We start from the raw sequence: 16263 nt of genomic DNA, 5'->3' as shown, positions 1-16263 counted from the left end.
TCGTTTGGCCAACACCACAACGCGATTAATCACTACTCATATCATGGGTTCCGCGTCATCAAAGGCCGCACAAGGCACAGCGCGCAAGTTCCCAACCCGTGCGCCCGGCGCGGTGCCGCCCACCTCCGCCGCCGGGAGAGCAGCTCCAGCTCCTCCTCTGTCACAGCCCGCGCAAGGCCGGCCGCAGGCAAAAGCCGCAACGTCCAAGACGGATGGTTAGTCAATGCCAGGTCTTCTTCCTCTCCATCACATTCTCTAACTGCCACCCATGACTCAGACATCTCTGCCGATTCTGTCAACCCTGACAACGTCACAGCCGAATTCTCCTCTCGACTTCGGCAGATGGGAGTTGTCCAACCAAACCCGACTTTCTCCCCTACTTCTACAGCTGGCCCAAGCCCTCACGCCGACTTGATCCAGAATCCCGGCCCTTTGTTCCCCTCGACGTCACGGAATGCGACGTTAGGCACGCTTGAAGCGAGGAGTCGGTTCCAGAAGCAGGCCGACGACGAGTTTGACGGCTTAGGCCGGAGTACCAGCGAGGGAAGAGAGTTCCTGGACCTCAAGACTATTGTGCAGATGCACCTGATGCGGGACAAGGGATATTCTCCAGCGGAGATTGAGCAAAGGCTGAACTTGAAGAAGGGTGTTGTAGCCAGGCTAGGACGGCCAGGCATCACATCCCCGGCCTGAGCTTTCCACATCGGGAATGAAATTTTGAGAAGAAAATGTAAGAATGTATTATAGGTATATTGCTCTACAAAAGCGAAACCGCCAGACGCCCGAAGTCTGGATGTATCATGACTAATCACATAACGCCGACGCTCCCTTTCCCAGCACTCACCACGCGCAGTGTCCGCCGTCGATGCGCAAGTCGCTACCTGTCATGAAGCTGCTGGCATCACTCAGCAGGAACACGGCGGCCCCACGGTACTCGTTGGGCTGGCTTAGTCTTCCGAGCATGTTGTGCTTCGGCCACTCGACCTTGCGCTCAGGGTATGTCTCAAAGAGCGCCTCGACCATGGCAGTGACGATGTAACCGGGCGAGATGGTGTTGACGCGGATGCCGTGCGCGCCCCATTCAGCTGCCAGGTTGCGGGCGAGTTGCAGAACTGCCGCCTTGGAGGCGTTGTATGCACTGCGCAAGCATGTAATTAGCCTTCTTTGCTCTACCCAAACAATAATCATGCACTCACGGGCAAATCAACCCCCTGTTGGCAACTGTGCCACTCATGCTGGCAATCAAGACGATGCTACCGCTCGTGTTGAGCCTCACCATCTGCCGTGCGACCGCCTGCGCCGTCATGAAAGCGCCGGTGACGTTGACGCCCATCATCTTATCGACATCCTCGGCCTTGTACTCGAGTGCGGGCGTCTCCTGCTGAATGCCAGCGGCGGCAATGAGGCCGTCCAGACGGCCATGCTTGTTGGCGATGCCTTCGACAATCTCGTTGAGGGACGGGACGTCACGCACGTCGACTTGGTGGTATGTCAACGAGGTTGCAAGCTCGGTGTTGGCGCGGAGGGCAACCTTCTCAAAGTCCGGGTCTGGCTTAGGGAGGCGGTCGATTGCGTGGACTGGTGTATGATTGTTAGCTTCATTCTTGGGCGACTTGACATGAGACAGCTTCAAAAGCCCGTGCGGGGAGACAGAGATATTGGTTAGTACCTATCGCGCCGGCTTCGAGGAGAGCTTCGGCTTGTGTGAGACCCAATCCACGCGCACCGCCGGAGACGACAATGACCTTGCCCTGGAGGCTGAACTCGGGAAGGACGCGAGTGAGGGTTGGCGATGTGAGGTGAGGTCCGAGAGGCTTGGGGCTTGCGTGGAAGGATTTGGGTTGGTGTGCGACGATGGGAGCCACGGGGGCGGCGATGGGCTGCACTGCGAGTCTGAATGGTTTCCCTGGGGTCAATTGAGGTCCTAGATGGAGTGGCCGGAGGCGGGTAAGGTACCGTGACATCCTTGCGGCTTCAAAGAGATATGGATGCGAGAGAAGAAGACTTTTGGTCGTACAGTTGTGTGTACGACGAAGGGAGGCTGGGCGGAAGAGATATTCTCCAAGTCCAGGATATGTGGTTTCGATCGTAAAGGTCGATGACGGAGGTGGTTGATCCTAAGTGGCCAAGGCACAGAGACTGTAAGGGAGGAGGGATACGGGTCCAGAGGCGTGTAGCTAAGAGTCAATCGGAAACTGGTAAAGAGCTAGTTGTATATGAGCTGAGTGAGGAAGAGTGTGGAATGATGAGAAGAGTTTCTCAGAGGCAGAGGGCATCGTCAACTGCTTCTTATATCTCATCGACTCGAGCTTTTTCGGACTGAGGTTCCCCGCACCCGCCTCCCACCTCCTTGCTCCCTTCCTCTTCCCCTTCCTGCTCTCATGCGATATCCCAATTGCAAGACCAGCATCCCGAGCTCAATGGCAGTGCCAGTCACACATCGGCTGCACCAGCTACTAGCGCCGGTGCGGCAAGGGGTGATTGGATTGATCACCTGGTATGGTGTGGTGTCAAGGGCTTGGTTCGGTTTGGTTCGATTTGGTTGTTGGGCGCCGATGTATCACTGCTGGTCCCGGAAGTGGACTGGTGACAAGATGCTGGGCTCGTGTCTGTCTGGCTAACGGCAAAGCTTCTCCAACCCTCGCCTCGTCTTTTCTTAGAAACCATTGGTATCCTGGGAGCTTTTTCCGATGCAACATGCAACATGCAACCTGCGCCCGCGTCGGTGTCTGGGTTTTGCGTATGGTTCTACACCAAACGGAGAGGCTAGAACATTCAAGAATATGGGTCGAGGACTGTCCGAGACAGGTCATGCGGGTTGTCAGATTTCGGATGAGAGATTGGAGCCCCGCATGGCCCCCGTGTTCCAGTGTCTCCCAAACCGCGTCCAAAGGCTCCGGGAGAGCAGTTAGAGGCGTCTGATGGGGGTTTGGAGGTTGTGGGGGAGCGGACGTTAACCTCCTTGTTGGACCCCTCGCGGCGGAAACTTGACCGGTGCCGCGGTGCGGAAAATCGGTTGGTTTACCGAAGGCTATGGAGTCTTTGAAACGGAAACGTGATTCGTTGGGCAACATGTCTGAAAGAGGTAGCTCATGGGGTAGCTCGCGAGAGAGGCAAGGGTCATGCAACTTTCTCTACACCGATTCAGATTAATCTCACCGTTGGGTCGGACGCATTATTGGAACAAGCTGCGGGTTCGCTCCAAGAGCTGCAAGGTTAACTATTGCGAATAGAAAGAGACCCTGCTGTGTCTCTGCGTCCGAGGGTCCAGAACTAACTTCCACCCCATTATCATCCTTGTCCCAGAGTCCAGACCAACAGAGCCAACAGGGGGCGGAGAAAGGCTACGTCCGGGGCAGTGGCAGAGAGAATGCGGAGTGCAGAATTGTTTTGCGCATGCGCACACGGTCCACCGGCATCCCCTTTTGGGCAATCCGAGATGCTCATCCCTTCTCCACGCCGATGAAGCTCCAGCCAACAACTCAGCGGAAAAGAAAGGTGAAGAAAAAGGTCGGTACAGTCCGGTCGTGAAGTGATGCAGTTGTGACGCCGCAAAATCTTCTCCTGACCTTCCCGTGGCCCCCCGGAGCACGCAACGCGCAAGCCTACGAGGGTCTGATGTTCTCGTGATTCTTATGATTCGACCGAGCCTCCCGGCCAAGACCCGAAGACCACTTGTCCTCCAGCCTCTGTACCCCCGCGTCGCCTTCCTTGGCGATCCACTGTTGGACGCTCCAGAAGGCCTTGAGATACGATATCCCGAGCGCGAAGTCCTCGAACCCGATCGACAGCCCCGTGACGGCCATTTTCCTCCTAATGAACCTCCCCTTGGCGTCCGGTGCCGCGTTCGGGGCCGCCACCAACATGATCCAGAGAAAAACCCCCGGGATCCGCTTCCATGTTGTCATGCTTACGCTCGTCAGCGCCAGGTACGCAGCCTCGAGCGTCTCGTTGTCGTAGAATCGAGATATCTGGCGCATCGACTTGATGGACCAGCTGTAGATCAGAGCAGCAATCCGGACGGTCTCGAGAATCCATTCCTCTTCCGATTTGATGATGGTGGGGCCGACTGCGCCTCTATCTCGCAGTTTGTCATACAGCCACGATGCGGTGGTGCGAATCTTCGATTTGCCGCTCGCCGAGGCCGATGCCGACGTGACGGAAACCGTGAGAAACCGTACGTCGTCCAGAATCTTGGCCGTTGATGCACATAGCCCAAGCTTCCCTGCGATGCTCTCGAATCGAGATGAGGACGCCAGCAATGGGCTGTCGTAGCAGTTGGGCCATGTCATTGGGACTGGGATTTCCTCATTCCGAGCCGGATCATTCTCCAGCCAGTAGAGGTCCGTCTCGAAGGCGCACGCAATCTCGTAGTCTGTACTGGTAATTTCACGATGAGTTCACTGTCATTTCTGGGTGTCGATCCGTACTTACAGAATTATGATAGACTCGCCCACAATATCCCCTAGTCCTCGCATGCCTTTACGAAGCTTAATCATGCGTTTGATGCCTCTCATATGAGCAAACATGCTTTCATCAGCGCCCCAGAACCACTTGAGAAGGATGTCAGTGTGACGAAAACAGCCCACGTAAGCTGGTAGCTTACCTCCATAACAACGAGATTTATGATGGAGCGGACCATCTCAACTGCGATGGCGTCAAAGGGTCGCTGCATGTAGTCTGCTACAATGGATAGCACCCGAGCCTTGAGAGCGAGAGACTCTGGGTTCTTTGAGATTTCGACACCTTGCTCAAGCGATTGAGTCGTCGACGACATAAGAATGCCGATGTTAGGAAACAGAGGGGATTGAAGCATCCACGGTAAAACCTCTGTGAGAAAGACAGGCGGTTGGCTCTGGCCATCGATCGACACCATATTAGGTGCGACAACCTCGATATCTGCGTTGGACAGTCAGACTTGACTGCCGAACATAGCGCTCAATACCTCACTTACAAAAGTGCAGAAGCTCTGCTGTTCTAGGGCCTTCAGGAAGCGGCATTCCATGGAGAGTCGTCACCTCTGTGAGTATCCCACCAATGGTAGCGGGACTGTTGTGGTAGAATGCCATCGGGTCGCCGTTTCCATCGAGGAAGAGGCTGGCACGGGCTTTCCCGTGCGCCAGGGCCTTGTCTTGATCTTTGAGGTCGGTGAAACAGTGCGATTCTGATTCTTCAAGGCTATAATCAGCGATATGTTTTGATCTGGTCTCTGCTCTGCGGCGACTCCGTACGACCAGAGTCTCCGGTAGGTTCAGGGACGTGGTTTCTGGTAAGGCTGTTGAATGACGGCCATGTAACGAAACCTCTAGTTGCTTCCCCGACCCCCTGCAAAGCGAGGACAAGTCAAAGGTTAGAACCTGGTCCTCGTACGCCGGCTTAGGGTTACACGAGCCGACCTGGATGATAGCACACTCCACGGGTGGGAAGCGCCTCGAGCAGTTCACGCATGGCGCGTCCGACTGCCGGATTATGCACTGCGGCCCCCTTAGTTTGCATCCGCCAGTGACGGGAAGACCTGAACAGGTCTAATCCGGGGATGTGGAACAGGTGTTCTCGTTGCTCACCTTCTGCTTCCGTCTCTGGCACTCGGTGCACGACTTCTGCACTCTCATCCGCCGCTTCGACGGGGGCTTCGACGACTCAGCGGCCATGGTGTTTGAAGATGCTCATTGGCATTATGAGGGAAACAAAACGTTCTCATGTTGGCGGTGTCTTTGGTGACGAGAGCTGAAAGAGAGTGTCTAGGCCGGTCCTTCAACCACTGATATGCCAGTGATTCAGCCACGGCTGGGCCATGGTGAGATAGCATCAACTCGGTTGGGGGATAGTACGGTGTAGCTGAGGTTATGATTGTGATATTCTAGTAAGCGTGCGCAATCGAGTAGGTACTTTAAACTTGGTGTTTCCCGCTTCGGATTGACGCATTCATCCTATTTGCCCCCCACCCTCGCTCACGGCTGCTCCAATCCCGCAGGGATTGATAGGCCGGTCATGCTGCCGGTGCCTGCCTGCTCGAGAAGGATTGGCTGCCTGCTCAGGTCGGCAGAGACGTAGCGCAAATCTTTCGGCGTAACTTCGAGAATCTACTAGACGACATTCAGATTCCGCCAAATCCTTCATCGCTTCGTTCGCCCTGTCCACTCGCTTATTTGTCTCAAAAAGTTTTGTCACTTATAAGGTCGAAATCCACACCGTGTCAACCAACACTCCTTTCTCCATCGTGTGATGCTTTAGACAACGTCGCCATGGCTGACGCCGTACCTCCTCCTCTCATCAATGGAAGCTGCCTCTGCGGTGCAGTCAAGTACACCGTCGCAGGAGGGCATCCTCTCACGGTACTCTGTCACTGCAACAGCTGCCGAAAATTCACTGGCTCATCATTTGGGGCCAACAGCCTGGTCGATAGAAAGGTACGTTCATTTGATGCCTTCAGCCGCAACTTGCCGACCGTTACTCATGCTGACGTCTTCGTTAAACAGAACCTCATCGTGCAAGACCCCGAGTCCAAGATCTCGGTGTACAGGGCCCAGACTGCCGACTCTGGTACTTCGCTGGCCCGCTCCTTCTGCAGCGCCTGCGGCTCTTCACTCTTCGTTGCCCATGAGAAGGATTTTCCAAACCAAGTCGCCGTTACTTCGGGGACCATGGATGGCGTGCAGGGTATCGAGGGCGCCAGCAGCGAGAGACTGTGGATGCCCAAGCTGGAATTCTTCTGTAAAAGGAAAGCAACGTGGTTATCAACCAAAGGTACGACGCAGAGAGAGACCATGTAACTATATGACGATGTCACCAATGGTCTTGAGATTACAGCGGTCTGTGTAGGAGCAATGTGGCTGACAAGGAAACCATTTTTTTTTGGCTATACCAACCGCTCTTCACTGGTAATGCGACAGCCGAGTTCTGTGAGCTTTGAACGAGTGTTTCCGCATCAAACGTACCTCTCGTGTGTGTCAATAAACACACGGCTAAGATCCCGACCAAGATCACCGGCAGGTCCCAACTCTCGGCATCATCCGTCTTCTGGGGCGGCGGCCCCATCTTTCACCAAGTGGGGAACGCATCTTCCGGTCGGAGACGGGCTCTGATTGCTGGAGAAACTTGTGCCGAAGTCAAACGCTGACTTACATCAAGCTAGCAGCCGACTGAGAGCCTACATTATCAACGATCTTCTAGAATAACATCCTTCACGAGTTCAACCTGCCCATTTGAGAAAAACAGCAGCGTAAAGTAATCATTTGGTGCCGTTACAATGACGACCCAGGAGGACGAAGCAGTTTTCCTCAATCCCGTCATTCCAGGCTTCAACCCGGACCCAACCGTCTGTATCGTTCCTGCAACCGAGTCAAGCCCTGCGACGTACTTCCTATCGACTTCGACATTTGAATATTTCCCAGGATGCGCCATTTACACCTCGACGGACCTCATCAACTGGAAACTCATCGGTCATGCACTTACACGCAAGAGCCAGATTGAGCTGAGAACTGTTGAGCCGGGAGCCGGAAGCTGGGCAAGCACGCTTCGATACCGGCCACGAGAAAAACGTTGGTATCTCGCAAACGGGCTTTTCCAAAGGTATCGGCCGACAAACGATGTAGGATTTCCTCCATGTTCCAGGAATGGCACAAGAGAGCAGCGCTCATGATGCGACCTAGGAACGCATCTTTCCGCGAGGGTTCTACGTATGGACTGACAACATCTGGGATGAAAACGCCTGGTCAGACCCTGTTTACTTTGATAACCCTGGATTTGATCAAGATGTACGTGTACATCTCTGACCAATCGTTTGGGTAGCTAACGCGTCATCCATCTCTTCTGGGACGACGATGGAAAAGTCTACCTGTCCACAACAATGCGGATGGGAACGCGTACCCCGGGGATGAAGTTGAAGGACTTCGCTATTCACATTTCAGAGATTGACATCGCTACAGGGAGAACCATCACCCCGCCTCAAGTGATCCGCGAATCCCCCTTCGGCATCGCCGAAGGCTCACACATCATTCGCAAAGGGAAGTATTATTATCTTTTCACTGCCGAAGGCGGTACGGAGGCTGGCCATCAGGAATGGGTTCTTAGAAGCGAAACGGGACCATACGGTCCGTGGGAGGGGCAAGGTAGGGCATTGTGGTACAACCGACCCGATGAGGAGGTCCAGAGGACTGGCCACTGCGACGTTTTTGAGGACTATCAAGGACGGTGGTGGTCTGTAATGCTTGGTGTTCGTCCTGTCAAGTTTGGGGACAAGTACATCGAGCCTCAAATGGGTCGAGAGACCTTCTTGGTTCGAGTCGACTGGCAGGACGACTGGCCCGTCTTTAACCAAGGCCGCAACATTACGCTTCAAACCGTTGGTAGGGAGCCAATCCAGAAGGTCGCTGTGGCAGACGAGAACAGAGTCAAGTGGAAGGCAGATCTGGCCAAGCCCTCTCTTGATATTGGATGGTACCACAAAAGTCAGTCTCCTTCCAGGTTTACCCTCGAAAAATTGCATTTAACTCTTTCAAGACACTCCAATCAAGACCTGTTACAGTCTTACAGAGCGTCCGGGCCACCTTAGACTTTACGGCAACTGCTTCGATCTCGACAGTCCTGAGTCACCAGCGATGCTGTTGAGGAAGCAGTCATCCTACAATGAGACACTAAGGGCGAAGATGCTGTTCAAACCCAGCAGAGCAGGATACGAGTCCGGTGTCACCGTTTGGTGGAGCCAGTATTCTTACGCTACCATTGGCATTGGTGCAGTTCAACCAGGAGGCGGAAGACCGGCTGTCCCAACCATCGTTAGGAGAGAGCCAACAGGCAAGATTAACGAACTCAGGGTAACAAATCTTCCAATCGGGGCTGGATACTTTACTGACTATGACAGCTCACGTACCCACTACTGGTGTCTGGCGATTCTTCGGGATCCTCTCTGGATCTGAACAAGCCCGTTCAACTTACGATCACAGCCAAGCCCACCGAGTACGAGATGAGCCTCTCTGTTGGTGAGGTAGAGACGAGACTTTCTTTCCCATCAGAGGCTTTGACCGTATTCCCTCCCGTCGGCGGGGCCTTTTGTGGCGTCATGTATGGCGTGTATTCAATCGGCCGAAGCGAACCAGTACTAGATCCCTCGGACTTCACCGATATTGAAATCTTGGAGACGTAGACTTAGACTATGTAGAATAAATACGTAGGTACAAAAAATCTTTGCATGCAAGCTAGATAATTTAGCTCCTAGACGAAGCAACGCCAAGGTCTAAAAGCAGATATTATCTTCAATCCTGGCCACAGAGCATTAGGAGAGTTGACCTCAATACGAGCTTTTATGTTTCCTGACGATCTGTACGCCTTCAATTTGATGAGGTGACTATCCTCGGTCCCCTCTAACCCAGTGTTGACTTCCAATTCTCTCCCTGGGTTACGAATGCTACGTTGGTTGTTAAATCTTGGCCTTGTCAAGTCCGATGGTGGCTTCGAGCTCTGATCAATAAATTCCAACCCAATTGCGATATCATGTTATTGTACAGACTCAAAGTAATTTCGTGTTCAGTTTAGAATGTCGGATACATCTTTCATAGGTATTCTGCCCCGGTGCGTGGGGAATACAAGATCTGCCTTGTCGACGACGGCTTGAACTTGGGAGCCCGCAAACATATCTCTTATTTTGAACCCAGTCGAAACATCTTGAGACCCCCCTAAGCTTTCTTCAACATTACTCTGCAAATATTTCTCCTGCTCGTCCTTCTCACAGTTAAATGCCCAGGAATAAGTACTGCTATTTCCCGTTCATTTGCTGAAGCCGATGTCTTCAAGCTCATCTCACAGACCGCACCGAATCTGCTGCTAGACACCTCAGCGGCCCTATTCTCTGGACTTTCCCAGCTAGATATGTGTTACCACTTCGTTAGCGTATCATCCCCAGAACAGCCTGTTATCGCCTTTGCTGCCGTAGGCCACTCCCCAGGTGTCATCGTCAACAGTTCCGGCTATTGCCCTAAGTCGGTAGGCTTCGTTGATGCAGACTTTAGGAACCGGTGTCACGGCTTTAGGTAAAACGGCTTCGAAACGGCTACAATGACATGGGGCTGCCTCCGCCGTCGTCGCTGCTGCGGCACTGACAACCCAGCGGTTATCGTTAACATCAACAGGAATGCCGTCTACAACATGCATGTACCTGGCCTGAGCGGCTACGGTGTGAACAAGGCGGCGATACTGGGTTTTTATTGTGTGTGTATGTGTGTGTGTGTGTGTATGTGTGTGTGTGTGTTGAACGACGACGTATTTATATCGGAGACGCGATGCAGTCAGCCATTGTTGGGGAAGTTGAGACCCAGGCCACAACCGACGATTTTGCCGCCTGAAGCGCCTCCGAGGAGGGTTGTTTCTCTGAGATGCCGGTCTTCTTGGGTCAATTGGAACGTGGAGAGGTTGTGTTTTTAGTAAGGTGTGATATTTGACGAGGATCTCTAGGGAAGCAGTAACAAAGGGGCCTGAAACTAGAGAAGTGTCATGAAGAACGTAGCTCGACGTTGATGGGTGTTGCTTTGAACCTCACGGAATTTTCTTCCGAGTTAAGAACAATTGGTGGAAGAAGATAAGGCCGCAATGTCCAAGGTGCAAGATCAAATTCATTGCTTAGTCTAGCATCGTGGGAAATACGAAAGCTTTACACGTGCACAGAAGGAGAATTCAGTGGTGGATCTTCCCGAGTCCCTGGAATTGGCACCATCCGCGTGACCAAGTGGCAGCAATCTCTTTGAGTCGTGTTTGAACATATGAAGTAGCGGCGTGCCGCGTCTCTGGGTCCTCTCGCCTAGGCCGGAGATAAGAAAAGGACTTGTCCAACCCACCTATGGGGGTCTATCAAGGCAACATCTGCACAATGCACTGCCCTCGGAAAGTCCCAGCGGTGGCCGGGCATCTAACTGGGCCAGCCCCAAACCCGACGAGCCCTAGACCCTGGAACTGGACTAGAGTAGGTGTTCCACCCCTTTCTTTACGCCGTCCCCCTACCCCTGTTGAACTTGTTCACCACCTCGTCGGTTTACCCCACGTTTCTCCACGTTTGTCGGGGGAAGGGATGTTGAAGCCAAGACACAGGCGAGGGGCCGTCTCTCAGATGTCCCAAAATGGTGACGATGCTAACGGCCGAGGAGCCCCCACTCATCGGGCACCGCCAATATTGGAGGCGGACGTCTATTGGTCTGGTTCTCGACACAGGTGTTAGATGATTGGCTTTTACATGGATATGGATGGAAACACCTAGCTTCATGGTTTGGGTCTTGAAATCTGGTCCGCTATGCATATGGCCCATAGATTTTCGAGTGAGTGACGATGAAACTTAGCCTAGCTTGCAGTATTTCGTATTTTCAGACTAGACCAGTATCACGTACTCACGTAAATATGATTATCTTACGTTCACGTAATTTATTACAAACTGCAAATAACTATAATTGGGTGTCTTTGATATGAGATAAGTTCAACAGGTGTGATCAAGAATAATCGGGGTTATCCCCTTCCTGCTCTGTTCCCTTCTCTATGGCAGTTGCCCCTGACGCAGCTGTGCTCCTTCACGTATGAGACCCCAATCAAATCAAGAACTGAAAATGCTCCAAATTTCATAAGTCCATTAGACGGTGTATCGGAAAAAGGTAGCATTGTCACCCTTGTGGCGTTCAGCGGCTCTCTCCTCGGCAGTGTACTGAGCAGGGTCCTTGTACTCGCGGTCTCGGCGGGCGTTCTCGCGACGCAAGTAAAGGGTCATAAAGATAGAGAGGCACATGGACATGGTCAATGTCGATAATAGCGTGCCATGGCCGGGGTAGTAGTGGGGTTTGTCCTTGGCCTGGTAGAGGAAACCAGCGATGGCACCACCAAGGTTACCGAAACCTGCACCATGTTAGTGGTCGACCTCCGCAAAAGAAGAGGTTGGTGCTGAATTTTACATACCGACATGCATAGCAATACCAACGCCCCGCTTGACTGAACCCCCAATGTTGTTGCCGTTCCAGGCGACTCCTTGAGGGACGTTGGGGTAGATGCCGGAGGCAGCAAAGAAACAACCAGCATATTTGACACCATTGCTCTGGGAAGATAGAAGCATGATGAAGCCAGCCATACTGAAGAGACGGATTAGTCGCTGATTTCTCATCACGTAGGGGCGGAACAAAGGACGTACCCAACAAGACAGAAGAAGATCATGTAGATACCGCGTTGGCGGTGACGATCAGCCAACCACCCGCCGCCGATACAGCAGGCGCAGGCCACGATATAAGGGGGTACAGTCATCAACTGGGCCGTCTCATTGGTGTAACCCAATCCGCTGACGATCGTGGGGAGGAAGAGGGAGTAGGAGTACAGAGGAGTATAGACTCCGATGGTGATGAACTAAAAGATTGTTAGTACAACACCCTGGTACAGCAAGTTCTGGCACGTTCTACACTGACCATATGTACCCAAATCTTCCAGTCTTTCAGAGCGTCCTTGAAGTAAACCATGCTAAACTCGTCGGCAAGCGCAGAACGGTCCTGCTCAAGGCGACGAGTGACTTCCTCCTTCTCGGCAACAGTGAGGAACTTAGCAGTAGCAGGGTAGTCATTCATGATGAAGAAGGCGGCGATAGCTTTGAGAAAAGGAACGCTTATAGTTAGTGTTCAGTTGTTAAGCGGATTATCTGCCCTCCAGTCCCAACTTACCAACGGCGAGAGTGAGGATACCCTCAAGGATGAAAATCCAAGCCCAACCGGGCCTGCCTCCAACTCCATCCATCTCAACAATACCCCGAGCAAGAAGACCTCCGAAAGCACCGGCAGCGGTGGCAGCAGAGAAGAAGATGGCCATGCGGAGACCACACTCATGGCGTCGGTACCACATAGTAATGCTGTGGACAAGAGAGTCAGATGGTGAGGGATAATGAGATAGTCCAGGATGAGGAATACTTACTAGTAGGTGATACCGGGGAACAAACCACCCTCGGCGAGACCGAGAGCCATGCGAGAGGCCAATAGTCCCGGGTAGTTGTGGACAAGACCCATAAGGGTGCAGCAGACACCCCAAGCGACCATAATGGAGGGTATCCAGATGGAAGGGCGGAAGCGCTTCATGGCCAAGTTGGAGGGAATTTCGGCAGCGACATACCAGGGGAAAAAGACGGACAGAGCCACGTTGTAATCAAGACCCTTCATGCCGAGGTCCGCTTCCAGACCAGCGAGACGAGCATTGCCAATGTTGGTGCGGTCCAAGAAGGACAGCAGATACAAGAGGGCAAGGAAAGGAATCAGGGTCCAGTCGATTTTGCGGATGAGTCTCTTAGTGGCGGCTTGGTCAAATCCGCCTCTATCAGGGTCGCTCGCATACTCGACCTCGATGGATGGGTTGGCAGTAACGTCCGCCTTGACGTCTTTCTCAGAGGTGGACATCTTGGGTCTATAGTGACTTGCGGGTCGGCTTCAGGACGTAGTTGTTATGAATATCAAGTCCGGCAAGAGAGACGGCGGAGAGAAAAGCTGAGGCGAGGTGGAAAATAAATAACACTCCCAAACACCGGCGCTTTTGTTTTGGAGAGAGATGGTTAACTGGCGGGTGAATGAGGCTTTTAAGACAGCCGGCGCCAAAGAAACCAAACGTCGATGATTGTCTCGGAAGACAGTTAATTGAGTGAGACTCTGAAGCCGATAGAGGCGACACAAGGTGAAATTGGCGAAGACGAAGCTAATCAGTATTACGGCAAGTAACCGGTGTCGATGCCGGAAGAAAAGCGTCGCACGTGGGGTTGGAGTATTGTCGTGGTTGGCCAAAGACTGAGGCCCAAGGCGTGTGTTGTTAGTCTATCACACAGAGCCAGATGAGTCCGGGTGGGTGAAATATGGCAAGAGTAACCAGTCGCAAATGCAGGTGCGAGAGCAAGTGCAAGAGCAAGTGAGGCAGGAGCCGAGTATGGCAAGAGAAAAGAACGAAGGGGGAGAGGAAGGAGGTGAGACCGGCGACGTGAAGAACCCCGGGGAAGAAGCTGTCCTCTTTAAATGACTACAAGTAATGGGCGAAGGAACCCGGCCACCTCGAGCGGGTATATTAGCACCCTGTCTGGTGTACCCAGCCAGGTGGGCAAGGCAGTTAGTTGGAAGACACATAAGACTCAACCCCGGAGACTTAGTCTCTTGGCAATCTGTGTAATATCCATGGGGTTTCGAGAAAGGATTGAAAAAAATGAAAACCCCCTGTCCAAAGTCCGGATGTCTCGCTGGTGCTATTTTGGCTGGGGTTGCGATATGAGGAGTACGTACCCCCCTACGTTGCCTTACATTACACTACTTTGATTTGCACCGCGTCAATGGTCAAAAGCTACCTTAACTACTTGGTAGCAAGAGATACATGCTGGCTGCAGAGGCAGGCCATTGGTACCGCTGCAAACCACACATCTAAAGCAGCTACATTCTCACTGTATGGCGGCATTGGTGTCGTCGTGTCGCAGATGCAACTCTACCGCTTCTCAGGATCCAGATCCTGTCAGCTTATACCGTTCTTGATCAATACCTGCTGCCTCCGGTCCAGCCATAGGCTGCTCGCTATCGCATATCACCCGTCCTTCTATGCACATCTTGCTTTAGCGCAGCTGAGGGACAGATGATCCGTTGGGGCCAGATGTTCCTGTCCTCCTCTTCTCTTGCCGCAATATACTTAGAATAAGCCAAGGTAGCAACGAAGGAATATTCCATCGACAAACATAGAGTGGCCGTGTGCGGGTGAGCCAGACCTGAGAAATCATCGCAGGACACGACAACCATACTCCAACTCCTCATGCCAAAAAAGAAAAGAAAATCACGTCTACATTGCATTTTTCCTTCATAATAGAGAGACAGAGTGCTTACCGAAACACACACACACACACACACACACACACAAAAGCCCAAGAAAGGCATGGAAAAATCAAGCTACACCAAGCCAACGGCTGCATCATCATCACCACCCCATCTCAGGACGCTCCGTCCTTATCCCCCCGGGAAACCAACTCTAGGTGCTTGCTTCCTCAGCGATCAATCTTTCCCCCGCACGCCAATGTCACAGTCATCTCAGTTACTCCGTCTGGCCTCAAGTACCCTCCCCTCCCCCCTGTGCTTGGTGATATTGCCAAGAAGCGCCAAGCTGGGGGCCCCCAACCTCAACCATGTCAGCCAGTCCCCCAGTGAGTGGAAATCGGGCTTTTCTGTGGCTTTGTATCTCCAATTAACCGTCTAAACAACATCAAAGGTCCCAACGTGCCAGCGTTGGCGCCACCTCTACGGATAATCAGTAACTGTGGTGTGCATACCTCAGGCACTATCGCAACCAGAGGATTTGCGCACACAAACCATCCGTATCCATAGTACACTCATTGACAAATTCAGAGCAGATCATCCTCGCCAACTGTAGGTACGTGTGTCAAACGCCGTGAGTGTGTACTTGTGCATGCAAGTCAGAGCCCTAGGCCGCCGGTTTGCGACTCAGGTTGCCCTAGCTAACAAGGAATGTAGCAGTCCAACTATGCAATTCTATGAATGCGTCCACTGCATTGGGTTGCTATATTGGACGAACCTGGCATTTCATCTACGAACCTGATGACCAGGGGCTCTCTGTCTCAAACCACACCAGCCTAAATGGGCTGGGTGGAATGGCGGCTAGCCAGGCCGTCGCCCCGCGCATAATCCGTGAATTGCGTCGCACCGGACCGAAGCCATGGTTGAGACACTGAAAGAGGTTTCCGAATCTTGAGGACGAGATACGAGGAACTTCTGGGTCCCTGCCACAGTCGCACTGGGTGTGCAAGCATCCAAACTCTGTTCTGCCGACCAACGTCGCTCTTGAAAAGCTTCCTAGAGGCTATATCTTCGGGCCCTGTCGTGGTTCCGGATATACAAGCAACGCAATGCCAACCCGGCCAGGTTTTCGGAACACGGTGCACAAAAAGGAAGTCAATCTTCGTGTTGAAGAAGGCGGCTCTTTCTCTGCTTCCTATGACTCTGCCGTGCCATGGCGTGGCATACGGCAGCCAAGAAAACGAGTGCCCTGCTGCCATGTGCCTTTACACCGAGACGAGAGATGTTCCCTCCCATCCTTGAAGCCACAAAGACAATACACAAGTAACATGGACAGTCGAGCGTCTGGCGATCCTCGATGCTCAATTGAGGGCGACATGACGAGAGTTCTTGGCTTACTTGGCGGCCACGTGTAGGGAAGGGTTAAATCATGATTAGCGCCGGTCGAACGGAATATCTTTCTCGATGGGCTACTGCTCGAGCGGGCGAGGAA

General features: G+C 52.8%; 6 protein-coding genes across 6 annotated transcripts; 3 read left to right on the top strand and 3 right to left on the bottom strand.

The window, feature by feature from the left end:
• Nucleotides 1–840: 840 nt before the first annotated feature.
• On the bottom strand, nucleotides 841–1964 carry ColSpa_01566 (D-arabinitol 2-dehydrogenase [ribulose-forming]; the record flags this gene model as incomplete). Its single annotated transcript, XM_049267778.1, has 3 exons — nucleotides 841–1138; nucleotides 1197–1578; nucleotides 1670–1964. The coding sequence occupies 3 exons, from the start codon at nucleotides 1962–1964 to the stop codon at nucleotides 841–843; spliced, it is 975 nt and encodes a 324-aa protein (XP_049123735.1).
• Nucleotides 1965–3605: 1641 nt separating this feature from the next.
• ColSpa_01565 (uncharacterized protein) lies at nucleotides 3606–5651 on the bottom strand (the record flags this gene model as incomplete). The annotated part of the gene is made up of 5 exons (XM_049267777.1): nucleotides 3606–4380; nucleotides 4435–4553; nucleotides 4607–4899; nucleotides 4955–5474; nucleotides 5565–5651. 5 exons carry the CDS (start codon nucleotides 5649–5651, stop codon nucleotides 3606–3608), a joined length of 1794 nt encoding a protein of 597 aa, XP_049123734.1.
• A 594-nt stretch (nucleotides 5652–6245) lies between these two features.
• Nucleotides 6246–6773, top strand: ColSpa_01564 (putative glutathione-dependent formaldehyde-activating enzyme; the record flags this gene model as incomplete). Its single annotated transcript, XM_049267776.1, has 2 exons — nucleotides 6246–6410; nucleotides 6480–6773. 2 exons carry the CDS (start codon nucleotides 6246–6248, stop codon nucleotides 6771–6773), a joined length of 459 nt encoding a protein of 152 aa, XP_049123733.1.
• Nucleotides 6774–7249: 476 nt separating this feature from the next.
• Nucleotides 7250–7652, top strand: ColSpa_01563 (non-reducing end alpha-L-arabinofuranosidase; the record flags this gene model as incomplete). The annotated part of the gene is made up of 2 exons (XM_049267775.1): nucleotides 7250–7541; nucleotides 7615–7652. The coding sequence occupies 2 exons, from the start codon at nucleotides 7250–7252 to the stop codon at nucleotides 7650–7652; spliced, it is 330 nt and encodes a 109-aa protein (XP_049123732.1).
• A 197-nt stretch (nucleotides 7653–7849) lies between these two features.
• On the top strand, nucleotides 7850–9145 carry ColSpa_01562 (non-reducing end alpha-L-arabinofuranosidase; the record flags this gene model as incomplete). The annotated part of the gene is made up of 3 exons (XM_049267774.1): nucleotides 7850–8450; nucleotides 8536–8816; nucleotides 8864–9145. The coding sequence occupies 3 exons, from the start codon at nucleotides 7850–7852 to the stop codon at nucleotides 9143–9145; spliced, it is 1164 nt and encodes a 387-aa protein (XP_049123731.1).
• Nucleotides 9146–11608: 2463 nt separating this feature from the next.
• On the bottom strand, nucleotides 11609–13397 carry ColSpa_01561 (putative transporter; the record flags this gene model as incomplete). Its single annotated transcript, XM_049267773.1, has 6 exons — nucleotides 11609–11868; nucleotides 11929–12098; nucleotides 12158–12366; nucleotides 12426–12601; nucleotides 12675–12859; nucleotides 12922–13397. 6 exons carry the CDS (start codon nucleotides 13395–13397, stop codon nucleotides 11609–11611), a joined length of 1476 nt encoding a protein of 491 aa, XP_049123730.1.
• Between the last annotated feature and the right edge of the window lie 2866 nt (nucleotides 13398–16263).

This window comes from Colletotrichum spaethianum (assembly GCF_022836535.1).
Source record: "Colletotrichum spaethianum MAFF 239500 DNA, contig03, whole genome shotgun sequence".
Classification (NCBI taxonomy): Eukaryota; Fungi; Ascomycota; class Sordariomycetes; order Glomerellales; family Glomerellaceae; genus Colletotrichum; species Colletotrichum spaethianum.
Note: the sequence above shows the minus strand (reverse complement) of the source record. Positions and strands in the feature narration are given on the sequence as shown.